Here is a 22301-nt window from a genome sequence, read left to right on the forward strand (position 1 = left end):
TGAAACTGTTGTAAAGTAGGAACTTCCACACATGAGCAGTTTTGTCACTGTACATTCATGTATGGGAGAACATGTAAACTCCACAGAGAAAAAGCAGCTCCAGCCAAAGAAAGCTCCATGTTCTTCTTGGAATTGTATTAACTGGACACTCACATGCACGTGCACACACGCTGCTGCTGTATAAATCTCTCCGTTTTGTACATCTAAAATGCAATCAGACAGCTCGCTGTGAGCCAAATTTACATATGACCCATTTCCTCCCATGAGCCTTTTTGCTCAGTCCAAAAGCTCCATCGCAAAATAATGTCAGACAGAGGGTAAAAAAGCTGGTTTGACTTAAATGCTACAATAACAAACATCAGGAAAATAAATGAAACGTCAGATTGCAAAAAAAAAAAATAAAGCGGAATGTTCTATGGTATGGCCCGTAATCCTTTTAGGCCCAAGCTGCACTGCTGTATTCAGCATGTGACATTTAAACAAATAGTGTGAACACTGGGAGAGTTCTGGGCTCTTTCTGATGTCTGCCATTGAATGTCACATGATCAGCCTCCAACGCTGTCCACACAGTGGAACAAAGCACGCAGAAACAAAGCGGTTAGCTGGGTCTGCTTTTTGATTAACGCAGAGAATATGTAAACAGTAAAACACATCTATAGATTGCTTTGGGTAATCACACTCATTCATTTAATTAATCTTCAGTAAACAGTCTATCTGCAGCCATTTTTCAGAGATCTGATGTGTATTCCAGGGAGGGAACACCCAGGATGACAGTCTGTCACAAGGCAGACACCAGGGTTGGGGTCAATTACATTTTTTTATTCAAAATTTCCTCTTTCATTGTCAATGTTCAATTACAACTCAATTACAATTACGATGAGCGGCATTTTTTCCAATTACAATTAAAATTAGAATTATTATTATTTTTTGTTATATTACCTTCTAAATTACGAAAGTTCAATTACAATTAATCACAATTACTGAGCCTAAAATACAGTAAATAACCCCTTAACACTTAACCTTCCTCTTGTGTTAGCTTTCTGTTAGCATCTCTTATGATAACGGGTCGGTTTTGACCCAAGTCTTAAATCAGCTGTAAAATACACTAAAATATAATATCTCTTGGTTACCTTGTTAGGCTTCCTTATCAATGCAAATATCAGTATTGATATTTTTAACTTGATGTGAAACATATTTTAATAAATAACTACATATGCGTAAGGCATAGAACTGTAACATGGTTCCCCAGTTTGGCATTTAAATACATTGTAATTAAGACTAGAATGTTCTTGCCAATTACAATTACAAATTCAATTAAAGCTGCAAGCAGCGATGAATGGGCCCTCGCAACTACACGAATGTCAGGAAGCGGCACACGTTGAGTTGTGTTGCATGTTGGGGTGTGGCAGAAATTTTTAAAGTGTTGAGACGTAGCTGACCATTTTCAAGGATTATATCACTTCCTGCAATGTTTGTGCAAATATGCCTATGATTTCCTTTTACCAATAGGTGGCGCTATGACTATGAATGACGGTTGGGTTAAACCATAACTCATTTTTTTGGCATACAAATGAAAGCTGCTATAATTAATTAGCAGCTACTTAGCTCTACAAAGCGCACACACTTGTGTTCCTCAAATATCTCTGCAGATCAGGATCAGACTGACCTGAGAGTTTCAACATGGCTGCTGCTTGGTTCAAGGGTGTGCAATGTCAGATTTGTTTGGACTGCAATGATACCGTTAATAAATTATTTAATAAATAAATGCTTTACAAGAGTAAAGAGTTAGAGTCCTACCTCTGCATTGAAGGTTATGTTTTAGCCTCTGTTTTTCTGTTAAGCAAGATAACTTGTAAAGTCATGACATTTTGTTCTGGCTACCAAATGTTCTGGCTACCAAAATATATATATATATATTTTTTTTTTTTTTTTTTACTATACTTCTCATTGATGATGTTCTCTCAGAGTCAAGGGCTCAATGTTGACAGGTAGTCATGGTAACACAGCGTTCTACAGTCATGATTAGGGTTGGGCATCGTTTGAATTTTAACAATTCCGATTCACAATTTCGATTCCTATTCAGAATTCACAAGATATTTTTTTAATTTGAAAAAGTTTTTACACAGGCCATTTTTATTAATTCACTTAGTTGATCTAGTTGAATTTGGTTGCTGTAATGTAACTAGGATATTCAATTAACAAAGGTCCCCAACTGTAAAAGTGAAACTTGCTGAAATAAAACTACAAACAAGTTGTCAGCAGTCTAAAAAACAAAGAGCTACAGCCCAGATAGATGTGAAACTAAATAAAACAAACTCAAATCCTGGAACAGTCATGTGACACATCAATAAACAATTCTTGTTGAGAAAGATTATTATTCTGGATACAGTGGAAACAGAAACTATAAAAAAATAGTTATATTGTGAACCTATATATTGTGGGGAACATATTATATACAAATATGTAATTGGAGTCTAAAGCCACAAAAAAACACCACTTTAAAAAGAAAATAGACTAATATAAGACCTCTTTGCAGTTATTTGGATCATTCTGCGCTTGTGCGACTTGCGGCGATGAGATGCTGGTAACGACATAATCCAAGATGGCGGCGGCCCTGACTACAGCCGACACTATTTAATAAAGCCTTAAAAGACATGGATATAATGAAAAGAGTGGATGGACAAAGGCATAGACATGCGGACTTTCACACAGACACACACTGACTTATTAAACACACACGGATGAAACAGGCGTCACCAGTTGGCAGGCACTAGGACCCAGAGGCGGAGTAAATGCGTCCCTGTACTGCATTCACAGGCTGTAATATCACCAGTTTATCATTTTACCAATTGTTAAAGCTACTATCTTTACCAGGGAGATAATATTTATTCCTGGTGATTGTTTTCCGGAGTTTTACTGGTGTTTTTTTTACCGGTGATTAGTTTCTATCTCCCTTCTGCTTTGCGGTCCAAACTGAAATCGTAGCCACACACACACACACACACACGCACACAAACTGCAGTCGCGTTCTGAACGCATCTTATACAAACCCTGCGGAAACAAACTAGTGTGGGCATTAAGAAATCAAAAAAAGAATCGAAATGCAAACATCTTCGTAACGGTTCTGGAACCGTTCTCGGTGCCCAACTCTAAGTCATGATGTCATAAGTTCCAGCTGGGGGCAAATACAGTTTTCAAGGGGGGCGCCATTGAGTCGTTTTGCCATTCCATGTCCAATTCAATCAAAATGTCAAATTTTTCGCCAGTCCTAATTTTCATGAGTTTTTTAATGTGTTTAGGCCCCCAAAAATGCGATCATTTTGTCGTAAATAAAATAATAATAGTAATAATAATCAAAACGAGGTGCATTACATTAGGGTCCTACACACTGTTGTTGGTCAGGCCCTAATTATGAGAACTCAATTCAATTACAACAGCAACAGATGGTCTTAAATTACAGGTATAATTACATCATGATTGTAAATATTAATTACACAATTGACTCCAACTCTGCTAGGGACAGATAACTACATTTTTAGTGTCGTACCTAGAAACCTATGCAAAACCAAGGAAACAATGCAGACTCGAGGTCAAGGTCACTGGTCTCCTGGCTAATGATTAAGCCTAGATCTGTAGGAGCTTCTTGCTGAGAGAGGAACCATTGTGCTCCCCAGACCTAATCATCTATATATAGTAAGTACACCCAACAGGCATTTTAGAGGCTGTCTGGGTTGTACCCTAGCACTTAAAAGGACCTTTGTTCATTATTTGCTTATTGCCCACCATTTAATTAAGAGCATTTTAATAAATAATGTTGCCCCTAAAGATGAACTGATGTAATGCTCTTCCTCTTGGTTCTTCTAAAAAGTGCACATATAAACTTTGACCTGAATCAATTACATTGGTCTGAATTTGAAGTCACTGCTTATGTTACTTGTGAGCTATAACATTCATTTTTCAATTGCTTTTTATTGTTGAATCATTTTAGGGTAATCACGTCTGATTTGATGCTGTTGCAGTTTTTAATATCAGGACAAACACCCACATATCTCTGTGTCTGTTTTCCCAAAAAGTCAAAGGAACCAGAGATGCTTTCAAAAAATAAAACAAGTTGTGAGCCACTTTTACTCCCCTTATTTTTATGTTTTTGCAGTGCTAATAAGCACATTTTAATATTATATGCTTACCTTTAATGAGATTTCTGAAACTGCATGCAGTTGACTAGGGCATTGAAGTCTGGTATGTATCCCGAGAGGTTCACTCTGATGCAGTCATCCGGGTGGGCATCTGTGAGACAAGTTCGGAACTTGGACTTGATAAAGTTCATGTCTGAAAATGCAGATTCGCACAGGCATGTTGTGCCAAACAGGGTAGCACATTTCATGTCTCCTGTGCTAATGATGGGGTACTTCTTTGCATCCACAAGCTTCCACAAATCAACAACAGACTTATGTGACATCAACTGGATGCCATTTTGCAGACTAAGAATTTCCATCTCCAAATGAAGAGCACTGAGAGTGAACACATCACCCATCTGTTCAGAAATATGTCCACATCCATGAAGGGGTTTGAAATAAATGTGGCACAGGGCTTCAGCCTCACAAAGTCTGTGAATCTGCTCTCAAACTTCTCACTGAGCCTGGTTATGAGCTCACTGTATTTCTGGATGTCCATGGCCCAAGATGTAGCATGATTTTCTTCCAGCATTTTGAGCACAGAGCGGAAGTGCTGCATCTTCCCATTCTTCACTTGTTGGAGAAACAGGCCCAGTTTGGCCTTGAAAGCCTCAACGGCACTAATTATGTCATTGATCGTCTTCTCCTTGCCTTGCAATTGACAGTTCAGGTGGTTTAATTTCTCTGTCACATCTGGTAGAAATGCCAGTTCCAGTAGCCATTTAGTGTCAGACAGCAGCGCTGTATCTTCATTTCTTGCTTCCATGAAAGCTTTGATCTCTGTCAGAAGTGCTAAAAAATGATGCAGGACTTTTCCTCTGCTAAGCCATTTGATTTCTGTATGCGGCAAAAGATCGTCGTATTCTGATGACAGTTCTTTCAAAAATAACTTGAAACTTTGGTGGTGTTTGGCCTTTGCTTGAATAGAATGTATTATATTTATAACAGGTTTCATAACATGTTCAAACTCCATGACTTTGGCACAAATGGACTGTTGGTGGATGATGCAATGATCAAAAAAACGAGGAAAATCCGGGTCTGTTTTGCAGTTTGCAATGAAGTCATTATGCATCCATCAGTTGTTATTGACACCAATTTTTCTAATGGCACATTCTTTTTGCAAAGTAGTTCTTCACTACGTTGTAAATGTCCAGACCTCTTGGTGTTGTTATCAAAGGTAGCAATGTGAGAAATTCCTCTTTAACGGAGAAGTCATCAAACACCATTCTTATGAAAACCACCAACTGAGCTGTGTTGCTTGAGTCCACTGATTCAACACATTGAATTGAAAACCATTTGCACGTACCTATGTCATGTTCCAACTGCCCTTTTGCTTCCTCTGAGTGCGCAAAGACTCTCCTTGCCATGGTATTCATGCATAACTGCACTTCTGATATAGCAGACAGGATTTGAGGGCCATTTTTGTGATCTTTGAACAGAGTAGCCATTGTCATTGCATCCTTGACAAAAACCCTGTAAAAGGTTTTTTTTTTTCTTTGATAAATGATGAGCCACTTTGAATGACGCTTCAGTGGCAGCCTCAGCTCCAGACGACGATTGCTACCGTTGCAGTCCCACTTTCAGCTCGCTCACCTTAGCTAACCGCAGGCTGCTGGCAGAAGGAAAATCCTGGCCAAACTTCTTGTGAAGAAATACTCAGTCTCCCGTTCCCTTCTGTTTTTGCTTCGATGGCCCTGCCGCACTCATTGTTTAGGTGTTTGCTCGCTTCAGTCCCGTTAAAATAAAATCCACATTTGTTCTTTAATTGCGTTCACATTCGACTCCTAAATATTAGCAATAGCTGCCGGTTTACATTATTGTTACTCAAAAGTGATCGGTCAATATTCATTTTGGGGTGGTTAGATAGATCTAGAGTTGTAGTAAGTAGATGGTTTGCTATGAGTGAGGTTTTGTTTATGCGTTGGGGAAGTTCTTTCTTCTATTTTGGATTTGCTTGGTGAGCTACCGGTAGCTTGTGAGCCCCTTGTTGGAGATCCCTGCCTTAGACTATTCAAATATTCTATTCAGATGCTTTGGGTGAGCTGGCATGTTTTTCCTAATAGTGAATGGAATGGTTCCACATGGTGCTACCATTACCTCCAGCTGTTTATCTTTTTTCCTATATAATTTGTAGTTCTTACTATTTTTATTCAAGATTTCATGTGTGAGCGTCTGCATAATTAAGTGTTTTCTTGTTTCTTAAACCACCTTTATCTAATTAATGAACTGGTGTGATTGGTTTTCCTCTATCTGAAATACTTAGTGTTGTGTACTCATTTTGTTTTATGTATTTATTTATTTATTTATTAATGCAGTGTTTTTCAACCTTCGGGTCGCCTAGAATTAAAATGTTGTCACCTGAACGACTAGTAATTGATTAAAAAAAACTGGGTTAAAAAAATTGAAAAAAATTATATTTTTGCATTTTTTGAATGATCATTCTGTTTCAAATACACATCACACGAACACAATAAATAGAAATTAAATGTATCCTAAACTTTCTCAAATGTAAATCTAGTTAAAAAAAAATGCAGTATAAAAATATCTGAGGTGGCTAGTCTGTATTTGTAACACACTTCAATAAATATGATCAAAAACGAATTCTAGGAGAGAGAAAAAATGTCTCAATTGTGATATCAAAATGGGGTCACGACCCAAAAAAAGATTGGGAACCTCTGTATTAGTGTGCTCAGCTTTTATTGTGTGGAGTAGTTTATGTAATTCTGAAATTGTTCATCTCAAAACCTCGCTCGTTTACCTTTACAGAGAGGTTCCATTCTTGGAGATGACATTTACCAGCAGATCTTTCCTCTACAAGCAGGTTTGCTCCTCTTGTGTTCTACAAAATCCCTTTTGTTGTTCGTGTGTGTGAGCTAGTAGCGCCACCTGCTGGTTGTAGGTTAAATCCCTGAACATGTGAACTTGGAAATCCCTCCCCCTCACTCAGGTGCGAAGAATGGCTGGGGCATTAGTGGCAGTAGGTGAGGGGCTGCTGTCGGTGCAACAGCTCAGGGAGATCCTGGAGGCCCGGGACACACTGGCCTACCCACAGGGACTGGCTGCTCCGGCCCATGGCCTGTTCCTCACCAGAGTGGACTACAGAGAGAGTGGTGAGTGGACAGTCCAACATGTTCAAATCAAGTGGGTTTATATAATCAACAAAGGACACAAAAAAGGTAAAACCCTTTACACAGCTTTAATGAAATTACAACAGCTGACTCACAGTTGGGTGCAGACAGTTCTATAGTTGGTAATCTATCAGAAATACACAATGCCAGATACCATCATAGTAATGATTCACACCTTGAAACTCCATAGTTTGGTTTGATGGGCAATGATTTAAGATTCAATCTGACAATTGAAACTATCTGAGTTGATACCAGAGGTGAAAGTACTGGATTACAAGTATTCACATTACTGTAATTTAGTTGATTTTATGTGTACTTGTACTTTGTTTGTGAAAATACTGCATTTTTAGCTACCTAGTAGTATCTTTAGTCCTACTAAAATGTAATGTTCTTATAGGGTTTATGAAATTACTTTTTTCTGTCTTCAGATCTGTGACCTCAGATATCATCAAGCCTCCAGTAAAAGATTGCAGCTGAATGTTGTTATAGTATTAAATTCTATGTACTGTATAAAGTCATGATTTGTTTGTATAGATTGTGATCGTTCACTGAAATTTTACAACTTGAAAAGTAACATGAAGCTATATCCAAGTGAAGATGTACATGTTCCTTTATTCAAACATGGAAAGATACATGACTGTGTCCATGAATGCATTTTAGCTACAGAAAACCACACATTGTACCACCTACACCACCCTCACATTACAGCGTGGTTTGAGTCTGGCTTGTCTGTGAGCACATACTGATGAGTTGAGGTTTTGAAACCTGACAGTTACTTGTACAACATGTGAGAAAATTTTGACTACTTTCTCAATTCTTACTGTAACAGCTAGGAGTGTCCCGATCTGATATTGATATCGGTCCACTATCAGCCAGAAAACGAATATCGGATTTTATTGTACTGCATCTAAAAATCACTGATATAAGCGCTCTGATAAAAGATATGAAGGTTAAAATGTATGTAACCAATTGGTGAATAATAAATGGGTCAGTTTTTCCCTCATACCTACTGTTGCTGACTGTTCTCTATTTGAGTGACATCACTTGATCAAGCCTTTTGTAACATTCCATACTACAAAGTAAGTATGATTCCATCTGATATCGGATCAGTATCATATTGGAAGTGAAAAATTTGCATCGGGACACCAAAGTAACAGCACTGAACTAGTGCAGGCACTACCATTGATAATGTTTTACACCAAAATGTCCAATAAAATTCTTAATTGTTCATGAACAGTCCATTAAAACTGGGCCGCCACATTAAGGTCCCACCACTCCACTGGGAGCCAGGTGAGTGTTGTAGGTTCAACTTAACCCATCACTAGTCTTTGTTTTCCAGTGCAAAGGTGAAATGCACCAGACATCACATTTATCGTCCGACTGATGCAAATTGTAGCCATTCCACTTTTACTAATCAAGTAAATGAATTTAACCCTCAAGAGGAATGTTTGATGCACTTCTTAGAAGTGACTCATTGTTACACTATTTCTTTAACATAATTTTTTTTAAATACCATAGATACATATCTAACCAGAAGAGCATGTTGGAGCAACACAGTGAATCTGATTAGCATATACATCAAGTCAACTGGACATTTGGCTTCAAAAAGATAAATCACACACCCTTAAGACTTCCAGTTTTAGTCCAAATATCAAGCCTAATATCAATGACAATTAAGAATGCACTTAGGGAAAGCGTAGCCATTTTTATTCTCCACTCACTATCCTTAATAACAGCACAGTCTGGGTGCAGAAGAGAGCAAACATTCAACTCAACTACAGACCCTGACTGTGATTGATTGGGACACAGAAATGGATCATGTGGGACCTGAATGGTCACATTTTTAATAAAAACAGATTTTATCAGACAAACGAATGAAATCAAACAAGTAGTAATTATTGATGAAGAAATCATGATGGCATGCATGAGTTGTTTTATCTAAAATAGCGGAAATGTCTAAAAAATTTAAACCACACACCCTTATGTTGTCATTCCAGATCAATTAAGATGAAGTGATGAATGGATAATGTATGGTCAAATACATCCCAGGTTTTGCATAGAACCTTAACCCCCACTAATTATTTCAAAGTTTTGACAAATCATACCCAACTCTACACTTTGTACTGTTAGCCAATATTGACCACATTACAATCAATCATGTCTGTTTCTAGCAAACACTTTTACAATACTTTAAAATCATTCAAACAGACCTTTACTGCAGTAGATATTGAAAGGGATGTTTACTTCCCTTTTAATGTCTTAAAAATTTGTTGAATTTACTAATGTGAGCTTCCTCAGCATCACTAAACATAATTCATGTATAGGCTTTATTAAACACGTACAAAGAGTAAAATGGGGTATGTTTCAGAGACAGGAAACATCCACATGTAAACATAAGCTGCGTTTGTGGTTTTGCTCTTCACTACATCACTTTAAAAAAAAAAAGCATAAAATAATGCATGAGCGCAGTCTTTTTGGGGGGGGGGGAGAAGCCGTGTCACTCATGCATCTTCTTTAGGTGGAGATTTTCTCAATTTCATCCAAGTCGTCCGTGTCTAGTTTCTCTATTTTTTTGTCTGGAATACAACAAAAATAAGGACAGTCAGTTACAGTTGTTTATTAAAACTAAGGTGAACGACGCTAAACAAAGACACTAGTTAAAGTTGGAGTATGTAGAATTGTGAGGCGCTCCACGCTCACCCTCGCCTCCTGAACAAAACTCTTGCATGCGTAACTCTGGAATTCTTTGCGACTGTTTTCTTCATAGAGACTAGTAACAAATGTAGCAACTTCATCTTCTGCTATTGGAGAGTTTTCTGATGTTTTAGAGACATGAAAGCACGTATCACTCGCTGCTGTGAGGACAGTAAGAGGTTCAGAGTCACAACTGCTGCTCAGCTGATCAAAGCAGACGCACTACGTCCACAATGCTGTTAAATTGGGTCTGTTCTTTTCACCTTAGTTGATTTCTAATAAGCTATTTATTCTGTATGTTCTCATTCTCTCTCTGACTCAGGGCGGACTGCGTCAACTGAAAGTGCATCGCTCGCAGTTCGCAACACACACCAACTCCGCGAACAGCGTTCCTCCTGAACACGTTTGTGCCTTTATTCTGTTGCTTCTCCACCTCGGTCTCCCCTTTTTCTCTTGCTTTGCCGTGTAACCGCTGTGCCAAAAGCCGCAGCTGGAAAATAAAGCCATGGGACTGTCCCAACTCTCAGATCCAGAACGTGCATCGACATTTGATGAGCAGCCAATAGTAATGCTTAAAACAGCTCATGGGATCGCCCTGTTGGTAGAAAGATGTGATTGGCGTCACGCTCCTGTATTTCTAAAGTTCATTTACAGAGCCAGGAGAAGGAGCAGAGACTCACTGTCACTCAGAACACTTTGGATTACAATATGCAATACAATATAATAAGATGCAGGGTTCTCACGAGGAATTTTTCACAGCATGGGGGTGTGGCACGCAAACGAGCGCCACTGGCACGGAATTTATTTTTAAATATACAACTCTGAGGGCCAAAATTTGTGAAATAAAGCTAAAGTTCTTTTTTTAATCTTTGTTACTGCCTTACTTTTAGGGGTGTGTCATCTAAGTGTGACCCTTTGCGCGGTAGAGCGGAGAGGGCTCAGCGAGGTAACCATGTCTACGGCCCCTTTAAATTTGAGCCTCTGCACACAGCAGAGTCCGGACTGTATGCGTTTCTGGGTTATTCAGATTAAAAAGAGAGTTAAAAAAAACCTGTGCACACCTGGGAGTCCCTTTTGTGTCCAAATGTGCAACAGTTATTACGACGGTACCAATTAAAAGGAAAAATCAACATAAAAGCCCCCCCTACGTTGATGAAAACTGAACCTAGGAGGCGCCATTGCTCCATAAAGAAGCAAAATTAAACCGTCGAGGGCCCCTATGCTCAACAGAACTGGTGACAATCCTGAGATGATGGGTTTTAGACCAAATCAAACCAAAGAAACTTAGATACCCCAGCTTTAAGGCCACATGGTGTGTGTAAAAGAAAAAAGATTTGAGTAAGCAGTCACTTACTAAAATGGTCCTGTATTCTGTTCAGGATGTTCATGCTCATCTTGCTATCCACCATGTTGATGGCCAGTCCTCTTTTTCCAAACCGGCCTGTACGGCCGATCCTGTGGAGGTACGTCTCGTTGTCTGGGTTACCTTCCCTGTCCACTGGCAGGTCGAAGTTGATCACAACAGAAACCTGTTCCACATCGATGCCTGGATGCAATGTACACATTTATACATGTTAGTGTTTGCAATCACCTTTGTAATTAGTTTATAAAACTAAGGGCAAAAATTGAGTTGCATACAACTGCCTATGTCAGCGGCATCTCTCGAAATAAAAAGTGTTCCAATGTTCAATTTTAGACAATTTTGTCTGACCTCTTTTTGAATATATAATAAAATCCAGTGGAATACAAACAAGGACATGAGCTGATGTTAATTACCTCGAGCACAAACGTTGGTGGTGACGAGGACTTTCTCCTTCCCATCCCTGAAGCGCTCGATGACGGCTGCCCTTTGTTCCACCTGCATTTCTCCACTGAGCAGAGCGACCTGGTGTCCTTCTCTGGACAGCTCCCCTGCCAGCCAGCCTGCGGTTTTCCTTGTCTGATAGAAAATGGAACAAACTTTATTAAACTATGCAGATCCCAGTGTACAATGTGTGAGTATGAACACAGTTCAGCTCTGGTCAGTCCCTCAAGGGCTGTGTGGCCTTGTTGGTGATTATTCCGATCAATAATCCTCAATCAAATGCAGGATTTTACAAAAAAATTGTGGGTTTAAGACAGGATTGGGGTCAATTACATTTTTCAGTTACAATTATCCATGTTCAATTACAATTACAGTGACCAGCAGTTTTTCTAATTACATTGAAATTACAATTATTTTTTATCCTCAGAAAATCAATGATGTTCTCAATTACAATTAATCACAATTAATGAGCATGAAATTTATAATCTAATAAAAGTTAACCTTCCTCTTGTGTTAGCTTTCTGTTAGCATCTCTCGTAATAAAATATCTATCATCAAATTTTTTTCCTATCTATTGGTTACCTTGTTAAGCTTCCTAATCTATGAAAATATGAGTTTTTATATTTTTAGTGTGGGTGTCTGAGCTTTTTTTGTGTCAGTATACCACTTGATATTTTTTTTTTAAATGGTAAAATGTGAGAAAGCTTGAATAATAATAGTTTTGCGTTAAACTATAATTGATAATTTTTATAACATTTTCATGGCAATTACATCTACAAAATAAATGATCTGAACTCAATTACAATTTAATTATGGTTTCAACAGCAACATAATTTTTCAATACTATTATAATTACAGCATAATTGTAATTATCAATCAATTACAAAATTACAATTATAATTGATCCCAACCATGGTTTGAGATAGAGTTTCACCTCCAGGCGGCTGTGACTATCCCCAACTTACAATTGTTGCAGAAACAAAGTAAAACATGCATATAAAGTTTGCATGTTGTCTTTAGGCTTCCAAGAAAAATGGCACATAATCCATCAATATGGGGGCACTTATACAAACTTGTGTCTGCATGAGGAGGCTATGAAGCATTTGGAACTCACGTGGCAGAAAATCATGGCCTGGGCGATGGTGATGCCTCCATAGATGTTACACAAAGCTTGGAACTTCTCCTCCTTGCTGTTACACAGTACATAGTACTGCTTGATGGTGTCCAGGGTCTCCTCCTCCCTCTTCAGCTTGATGATGTTGGGTTCGGGCACAATGCGCTGAGCAAAGCTCCACACCGACTCCTCGAATGTGGCAGAGAAAAGTAACATCTGGCAGTTTTTGGGCAGCATCCTGTCGACAAAATATTGTCCAAGTACCATCATTTTGAGCATGTTTTTAAAAGCCTCAACTTGATGATTTGCATTCATAATTTATTTAAATATGCTTTTATTTTTTATTAGTTCTGTTTCCACAAACCTCTGAATGCGAATACTCTGGTCCTGGTGACCCTGTGTGGCAATCATGACGTCAGCTTCATCCAGGACAAACACCTTGATCTTCTTGGGGTCTATGAACCTAAATTTACTGCACCAGTCCAGCATAGTACCAGGTGTGCCAATGACGATCTGCTCCTCCAGTTTCATACCCCGCGGCACTGGAACACACAGAGAAACCCAGTACTATTAAAGGCCTAAAGCCATCAACCGGAATAATTCAATCAAAGACAAAGAGATAATGCAGGGGCAGTGGAGCAGGAAGTGACAAAGCCTTACATTTATTTCCTCTGATGGCGTAAACCAGTTTAACCTCAGGATAGTGTTTTCCCATCTGCTCGATCACCTTACCAGTCTGAAGAGCCAGCTCATAGGTGGGTGAAACACACAAGCACTGATCAAAAAGAAGACAAAAGATTAAGACAGAAGCTTTCATTTTTTCTCCAACTTAACTTCAGCTAATATTTAGTGTGAAGAATCACACAAGAATTAAATAAAGATAAGAACAAATAGGACAGTGGGTAAATACCAACCTGGGGATGATTGAGATTAGGGTCTACATGGCTGAGCATGGCCAGAACAAAGGCAGCCGTTTTCCCTGTTCCTGACTGGGACTGAGCAATCAGATTCTGTGCACTGAAAGTGAAACCAGTTAAACTGTATGAGGAGTAGAATGACTTGGCCAAACTTACATTTGTCATTTTGCGTTTTCAGATTTTAACAAACATTTTAAAAATAAACATAGGACTTTGATTTCACAGAGAGGAAGTTTACTCACGGTTCAGCCAGCATCATAGGTAATGCAGTTTCCTGAATTTTCGATGGACGATTAAAACCCATCCCATAAACTCCTCGAAGCAACTGAGGTTTACTGAAACAGAATAAACTAATTTGTTCGATTGTTTCCCAATATTGTTTAATACGAGACTAATCAGTTTAAAAGATTTATAGTATAAATGCAACTACAGCTTTAGTCATACAGAATTTATTTTTCCTATACAAAAAAATAATCTAAGTCAAACACCTGTAGATATTAGAGATTTTCTGTCACATACACATTAGTGAAGATGACAACCAACACTTAAACGTTGTCGTAAAAATCTAAATGTACAATTAGGGAACAATTACCAGAGGAAATATATTGTGTGGTATAAAAAAACTGACTTGTGCCATTTACAGGGTGTCCAAGTAATCAAAATAAATGTCAACATGAATAACATGGTGTCATTCTGCTAAATTCCTAATACAGATGCACTCACAGATGTAATTCTTCAAAGGACCTGACAGAGTAAAGCGGAGAGCTTGGATCCTTCTGAAGAACTTCTACTTGATTCGTTGTGTTGACCAGATTACTTCGGATCAGCTTGTTCAACAACGACTGTGCCGATTTGTTGTCTGAAACAAATACAAGAGAAGAATATCCCAATGAATAGTGTTAAAAATATTGTCAATATTAGGGTTGGGTATCATTTGGATTTTAACGATTCTGAATTTCGATTCCTGTTCAAAACGCTTATTGATTCCGATTCTTTGAGTTGTGCAGGTCAACAGGTCACAAATTTCACAGGAGAATTTTTTCATTTGAAAAAGCCTTTACACAGGACATTTTTATTAATTCACCTAGTCACTACAGTTTAAATTGGTTGCTGTACTGTAACTAGGGTATTCAATTACAAAGGTTCTCAACTGTAACTGTAAAACTAAAATAACACTACAAACAAGCCCAGGTAGATGTGAAACAAAATAAAACAAACTCAAACCTTGGAGCAGTCGTGATGTGACAAAATCAATCAACAGTTCTAGTTGAGAAAGATTAAGTTAATTTTGGTTGTTCTACGCTTGTGCGACTTGCGGCGATGACGCGCTGGTGACGTATAATCCAAGATGGCGGCGGCCCGGACTCCAGCCGACACTATTTAATAACAGCCTTAAAAGACATTGATATAATGAAAAGAGTGAATGGACGGAGGCATAAACATGCAAGCTTTCAAACAGACACACACGGACCACGGTAAACACGGTAAACGGAACAGGCTTCACTGGACGGCTGTCACTAGGACCCGGAGGCGGAGTAAATGTGTCCCCATACTGCATTCACAGGCTGTAATATCACCAAGTTTAACATTTTACTAGTTGTTAGAGCTACTATCTTTGCTAAGGAGAAAACATTTATTCCTGGTGATTGTTTCCCAGAGTTTTATTGGGCTTTTTGCCAGTGATTAGTTCACATCTCCCTTCCGCTCCGTGGTCCAAACTGAAACTGTAGCCAGACACAAACACAAACAGACTGTAGTCGCTACAGTTGCGTTCTGAACGCACCTTATACAAACCCAGCATAAACAAACTAGTGTGGGCATTTAAGAATCAAAAAAAGAATCGAAATGCAAACATCTTTGTAACGATTCTGGAACCGGTTCCTATTTGGAACCGGATTCTCGGTGCCCAACCGTAACCATCATCATTAGAAAAATGTTATTAACAGCCCGATTTACCTTCGTCGTCTTCGTCTTCAGACTTCTTTTCTGCCTCTTGTTTTGCAGCTTCACTGGGAGGGTCTGCTGCTGCTACTGAAGCTGTGCCTACAACAACCATCACCATTTCTGTCATTGTGTTTTTGTTTTGCCTGCAGTGAATCTCTTAAAGAACAGAAATTATTTAAGAATCAGGCTGCATTTCACCTTTTACAGTCAACTCAATCTTATCTCTTGGAGGGCTATCCATCCATATATATATATATATATTCAAGTCAAAATTGACATACTGTACTTGTAAGCTAAGTCAATACTTAAGTTTGAACTAGTACAGCATTTTAGAAATAATTATGGATGCTGAAGTTTAAAAGTTCAAGTGTTTCCTTTCAACAGTGAACAAGCTTTGGAATAAGGGTGAAAGAGTTGAAGAACATGTAATTGGTGTATGACTCCCAGCTCAACAAGAAAGATATTGGCTCAAATTAGTGGATTTTTACTTACCATTTTCTGCTGGTGTGTCTTTAATCTGTAAGTTTCCAATCTGCAGAGAAGATCACAAGGAAGAAATCAGAGAACAGGTCATCTCTACAAATGCATGCTCTCTGACAGTAATGACTGAGAAGAAGATGATGCTAAAGTTAAAATCCATCTTGGTCAATGCGTATCACCCACTATGATGTTCTGATCAGCCACAGGAGAACCTTCAGCTCCAGGCTGATCCCACCATGATGCTCAACAAAACGCCACAAGAAACCATTCCTGCCTGGCAAATAAACTGTACAACTGCTCACTTTAATCAACAGCTTCTGAATTTTAGTGTAGTAGTTCTTAATTCGGCCAGTATATCCCCTGATGTGAGCCACCTCAGTCCATTTGATTTAACCAGGGACGATTAAGCTGTTTTTGGGTCCCAGGCATAGATAGATAGAATACTTTATCGTCATTCAACATAAAATCAGAGATGCACTGGATAGAATCCCATGACGCACCCTTTAATTTTAAACATTTCATAACATTTGAATAAATAAAACAATATGTATGACAAACAATAAGAATTTCACAAAAAGAAAAAACTTGAATGCATAAATATTGGCAAGTCAATTAGAAATAAATCAAAAGCAACGATTACATACTAAAAAAAAGGACTATTTTGTATAAAGTTTAAAGAAAGCCGTTTGTGTTACTGAATTATTTTGTGGTCGGACAAACCCCCCCAAAATATTTTTTGTTAAAACATACATGCAGTGCACATTATCACAACAAAAATCATAAAATTTGTTTTACTTTTTAGGTCAAAACATTTTACTTATTGTATTGTTATACATGGGGAATTTTTAATTTTACCTCAATTTAGCACTGTGGTTGTGTTTAATTAGGTAAAGTTGCTTATTAAGCCTTCATTTAAGTACTAATACCTATTGAAAGGTTCAGGTGAAAGTATCTTTGTTAAGATTCTTGAATGTTTCTTTGTTTTTTAAAATAAAGAGATCTCAAAATGATTTTTGCATCATAAATCTGTTAGATATAGATATGGAATGAATACATTACATGAAAAAGCATAAATGCAACAACATTTGCAATTTCTCTAATATGATTAAATATAGATTGATTACTAAAGCATTGGTGCAATAATTACAACTCTGCCCTGTGTATCTAATTACATAATAATTCTGGTGGATATATTTGAATTCCCACGCAACTGTGCGGCATCAATGGATTTGGCAGTCTGATTGGGCTATATGTTCTTTTAGGTTGAGCTTGTTTATTAATTAGAAGGACCATTATTAAGCAATTTCATACAACAGTTAGTTCTGACCAAGTAATTTGTTTGGACAAGAGACATTCCATTCGTCCTGATAGAGTATAATAGCACTGGGACCTTTTACAGATGTTATAGCTCCATTGTACAGGTGTTCTAATAACCATTAATGTTCCATCAGGCAACTAAAAATGAATGATCATCAGACTCAGAGGAAAGAGGGCTCGCATAATATTACTGTAATTGAGTTTCTTTTATGGGTACTTTTTTAGTACAAGTATGAACTAGTAATTGTACTTAAGTGTGTGTGTGTGTTTTTTTTAAGTGAAGTAATTAGTTACATTTCTACACCCAACTGTTACTGAGTAAATTATTATTATAATTACGTTTTAAAATTATCAACAGACTTTGTCAAACTAGAAAAAAAATGAAATGACCAGACATTGGCCCTTTAGAGCATCCAATTAAACCCACAAGAGAAAGTAAAATGACAGAGAAAACATCACTTTTAGTGTTAAAACTCAAAATACTTACATAATCCTACAATTGTCCTCAAATTATAACATAATATTTCCCTTAATTAAATTGGTCCCAAAATCTAGGAAAATTAAAGTGACGATCCTGTTGAGACTCACATATGTCACTTATTGTTTAGATATTGACGGTTTCTTACATATTCTGTATTTCAGGTACACGTGGAAATATAAACGAGGGCACAATAATGTTGAAATTACTGGTTTTCCCAACAAAAATTCTGTGGCCCACTTGAGATCAAACTGCTCCGTATTTGGTCCGTGAACTAAAATGAATATGACGTCCCTGATCTACGGCACGAGGCCGTCGACCGAATCACACCAATGCTGATAATTATCACAACACAACAGCACTCTCTCTCGTGATAGTTTAAATAAATATATGTATACAAATGTGCCGTGTGGTTGATTATTTATTCATTTCATTCAAAGTCATTTATTTCTCCTCTACATTGAAATAAGAAGAAAAGATGAATAAAAATGAGCAGAAAAAAGTAAAACTTATAACATCTGCCTCTGCATTGTTTTTTTTAGTTTTCTAAATCTGCTTCCACCAGGAACTCATTGGAATTTAGGACACCAACGAAAATGGGGAGTGGACGGTTGAACCGGTGTAGTGTAGCTAGCTAAGTGCTAACGCCGGTGTGCGTCTGAATAAGCTAAATGCACTTAGCTTGAGCCAAGCCGGGCGTTGCTTTAACGCCACAATTTACAACACACATACATAGTGACCGCCCGTTCAGCTGCTAAAACACAATATATCTATCTTGTTGCCACGGTTAAGACGAGGTTTAGTGCTTTTGGTGGACAGTGTAGCAGAGCAGGCCAAAGAAGCTAACAACAGGTTAGCTCGTTGTGTGTAAATAACATCTCACCGATTCAGCCGCTGCCTCCTGTTCGTCCACAGCCTGTGCCCAGGAGTCCGTAGCCATTGTTGACTAGTAACTGCTGATTTGATCGACCTCTAACAGTTAAAAGTCACAGGAAAGTTGACTGGGTGGTCGAAAATCTGGCAACTATTCCTCAAGCTCCGCGTGTGTCAGTGCCCAATACTTTCACGGACCGGATGTTTTAAGATCCTTTCTACACATGCGCATAGTCTACGGCTGCGTCCAAATATTTCGCACTTCCACGAGTAATAATCCTACAGCTGCGCCTACTTTCCTCAGAAAATTCGAACACTCTTGTACCATAGCCACCACCTAGACACTTCCAGCGGTTAAAAAACAGTGGACATGAAGGAAGATAGGAGGGACCAGAGCCAAAGTGGGAGGGACTATTCGGACGCAGCCAAGTCACCTTCTTCTTCTGGCGGTTGGCAAACAACGAATTAGTGCATTTCCGCCCCCTACTGGTATGGAGTGTGGATCAGAATATCTAACGTGTTTTACTTTCTGTAAATAATAATAACAATAAAAACTTATATCCTCTCAATCAGCTTAGTTTGTCTAAGAAAATCAAATAAAATCCTGTATCCTTCATTTCCTGAATTATTTTGTAAAATATCTATAATATTCAATTGTACTTGAATTCCTTTAAATGTTTCCACCATCTGTCTTCTTTTAAGATCACATTTCTGACATTGTATAATAACATGTTCCACGGTCTCCTCTTGTCCACAGTATTCACATCTACCCGTGTTATGTTTTCCTATTTTAAACAACGTATTGCATAATCCAGTGTGACCAAATCGTAGTCAAGATATTATTCTTTCATTTCTCTTATTGGTTCCCGCACTTCTCATTTCACCAACCTTCCTTTGGATTCTATAAAACCATTGTCCTTTCCTTCCTTCCACCCATTTCTTTTGCCACCTTTCCTTCAGTCTCTGTTTAATAATGCTCTTCACCTCTGTTCTACTGATGTTAACTGTTAATTCTATTTGAGTATTTAGTGTTTGTTGTAGCCTTCTTTGCCACCTTGTCTGCCAATTCATTACATTGTACACCCATATGTGCAGGTACCCATGAAAACATTAATGTAAGGCCGATCATCTGAATTACGTTACAGTGTTTCATTTCTATTAAAATGTCTGGTCTGCTGTCTGAATGACTGTAATATAAACTAATGATTGATGAACTTCAATCTGAACAAATAACTGATCTTAGTGGTCTTGTGTCCTCTATCCACTGTACTGCTAATATTATTGCAATCATTTCCCCTGTGTATATTAATAACCCCTCACTGATCCATTTTCTCAATTTGATTTAAAATTCTGACATGTCAAATGAAACCCTGACTTTGCCGACTATGTTTTTTTGATGCATCTGTAGATCTGGACATATCTATGATACTCATCAAAATAACTTTGCATGGAGTGTGAGTTAAAATGAAATTCCCTACCCTTATTCTTCTTTCCTAATAATAATAGATCTACTGTGGCTTCAGGCAGTATCCAGGGTTGTATTACCGGTAAAGGTACTATTGGACTAATATTATCAACTTTGAGTTCTGCTGCTTTCTGTGTCACTGTCCATGATTTTACATCACTGCCAAGTCTTTTTCTTGTAAAAACATTGCTTTTTTTTTTCTCTACTGAAAACTGAAAACCCCATTTATAGGACCATTCCTCTACTTTCATAATTGTCCGCTGCAATTTCTTTACAATGAACTCCACATTTTTTACTAATTAAAAAGTCCTTTGATGCTTCACTGAGATTGTTTATCATTATATAACAAATCTGATCCTTACATGGTGCTGACATATTGGTTTTCCTAAGACAGCGGTTGAGTTCTGTTTTTGTAAATGGCCTATTTAAATTTAATATAACATTGACTTCTTCCTCATGTTGTAATATCTCCTCATTTTCAGCTGTTGTCACTTCCCTCTCTCTGTTACAGTAGCTTCTTCACTAATGTTGTCAGAACTAAGTATTTTAACAAATGTTTTGACCAGCATATCTGCTTTCTCTTCTTTTTTTGCTGTTTTTCACCATCACTTAAGATAGGATATCCACATTCTCTTTTAACCCCCTTCATTTTTTTTAATCATTCTCCACACTTGATCAATTCTTGTTTCCCTTCCTATTGAGTTACAAAATGTCCTCCAAAAAAAACCTTCTTTGCATTTTTAACAGTTCTTAGTGTTTCTTGCAATTTCTTATATGTAATGAAATTCTGGATACTATGATTCTTTTTTTAACAGTTTAAAATCTTTATTTCATAATTTAATTGCTTCCCCACACTCCTTTGTCCACCATGGTACGAAATTCTTCCTGTACTTACCACCCTTCTCTTAAATAGACTGCTTTACTGCCTCAAGAATAGCTCTATAAAAAGAAACATTTAATATACCAATATTCTGACATATCAACTTTTTCCATTTCTTGATCACTAATACATCTACATTTTTCCCAATCTGCACTACTGAACGACCATTTCGACCATCATCCTTTTTCACATTCTTCTAATCTTAAACCAACTTCGGTTATTATAGGATAGTGGTGACTACCTATTGTTGTTCTTTTAATTACTTTCCATGTAGAAATTTCAGCTAATGAATTTGACACCAGTGTGAGGTCTATTGCAGGTTCTGTGCCAGTACTAATATTTATTCTTGTACCACTCCTATCATTTAAAGGCACACCACAGACTTTTTGACCTAAAGATTTGACCCATATGAGTTATTTTAAATGATTCCTCAGGCCAATATACAGCGCTTGACAGTATCAATGCTCCGACCGGAGCTTCCTTCTTGAAATACTGCCCATGTAAGTTTGTAGAGACGGACCGTCTTTGGCAGGTCATGTGACCTGGAAAATGTATCACTTTACGGCAATCGCGTGACCACTGGCTCAGATGTACTCATTGGGCTAAGGCTTTTGCTAGTATTTTTCCGCCGGTTTAACTCCTGGTTATGGTCAAGGAAAGCAAAACGTTTAAAAATGTTTCTGAGGAGGCTAAAAAAAAAACAGCCGTCGCCAACCCGCCATCCGCCGACCCACCATCCGCCCAGCGCCGGACACACCTCGCGCACGCCGAGTCGCCCATCCCTTGTCTGCCCTGCCCCCGCATCGACCCCCAGCGAAGGGGGCCAATGATAGCAGCGAGGCCATTTAGTGGGGGGAGTGCCACCGATGCGGCGAGGAGGGCAGAGGGCCAGACCTGCGGGAAGAGAAGAGCTGCGGTGCAAGGCCTGCCCCGCTTCGCACCCCAGCCCGACCGACACAGCCCTTAGAGCCAATCCTTATCCCAAAGTTACAGATCAACTGCTGTCTGCATACAGAATCAAAAGATAAGGGA

General features: G+C 38.2%; 2 protein-coding genes across 2 annotated transcripts in view; one reads left to right on the forward strand and one right to left on the reverse strand.

Moving 5' to 3' along the window:
- Positions 1-8287, forward strand: part of pusl1 (pseudouridine synthase like 1) — a 34312-nt gene extending 26025 nt beyond the window's left edge. The window contains 3 exon segments of the mRNA XM_028446967.1: positions 6942-6996; positions 7123-7285; positions 7732-8287. Coding sequence (XP_028302768.1) covers positions 6942-6996; positions 7123-7285; positions 7732-7739 — 226 coding nt within the window. The 3' untranslated portion in view covers positions 7740-8287.
- Positions 7896-19325, reverse strand: ddx19b (DEAD-box helicase 19b). Its single transcript, XM_028446101.1, has 12 exons — positions 18935-19325; positions 16269-16308; positions 15789-15875; positions 14556-14691; positions 14075-14167; positions 13830-13932; positions 13576-13690; positions 13280-13457; positions 12916-13153; positions 11774-11936; positions 11352-11543; positions 7896-9879 (listed from the first exon to the last, which is right to left on the reverse strand). Exons 1-12 carry the CDS (start codon positions 18989-18991, stop codon positions 9818-9820), a joined length of 1464 nt encoding a protein of 487 aa, XP_028301902.1. The 5' UTR covers positions 18992-19325; the 3' UTR covers positions 7896-9817.
- Positions 19326-22301: the final 2976 nt, after the last annotated feature.

This window comes from Gouania willdenowi, chromosome 5, assembly GCF_900634775.1.
Source record: "Gouania willdenowi chromosome 5, fGouWil2.1, whole genome shotgun sequence".
Taxonomy (NCBI): Eukaryota; Metazoa; Chordata; class Actinopteri; order Blenniiformes; family Gobiesocidae; genus Gouania; species Gouania willdenowi.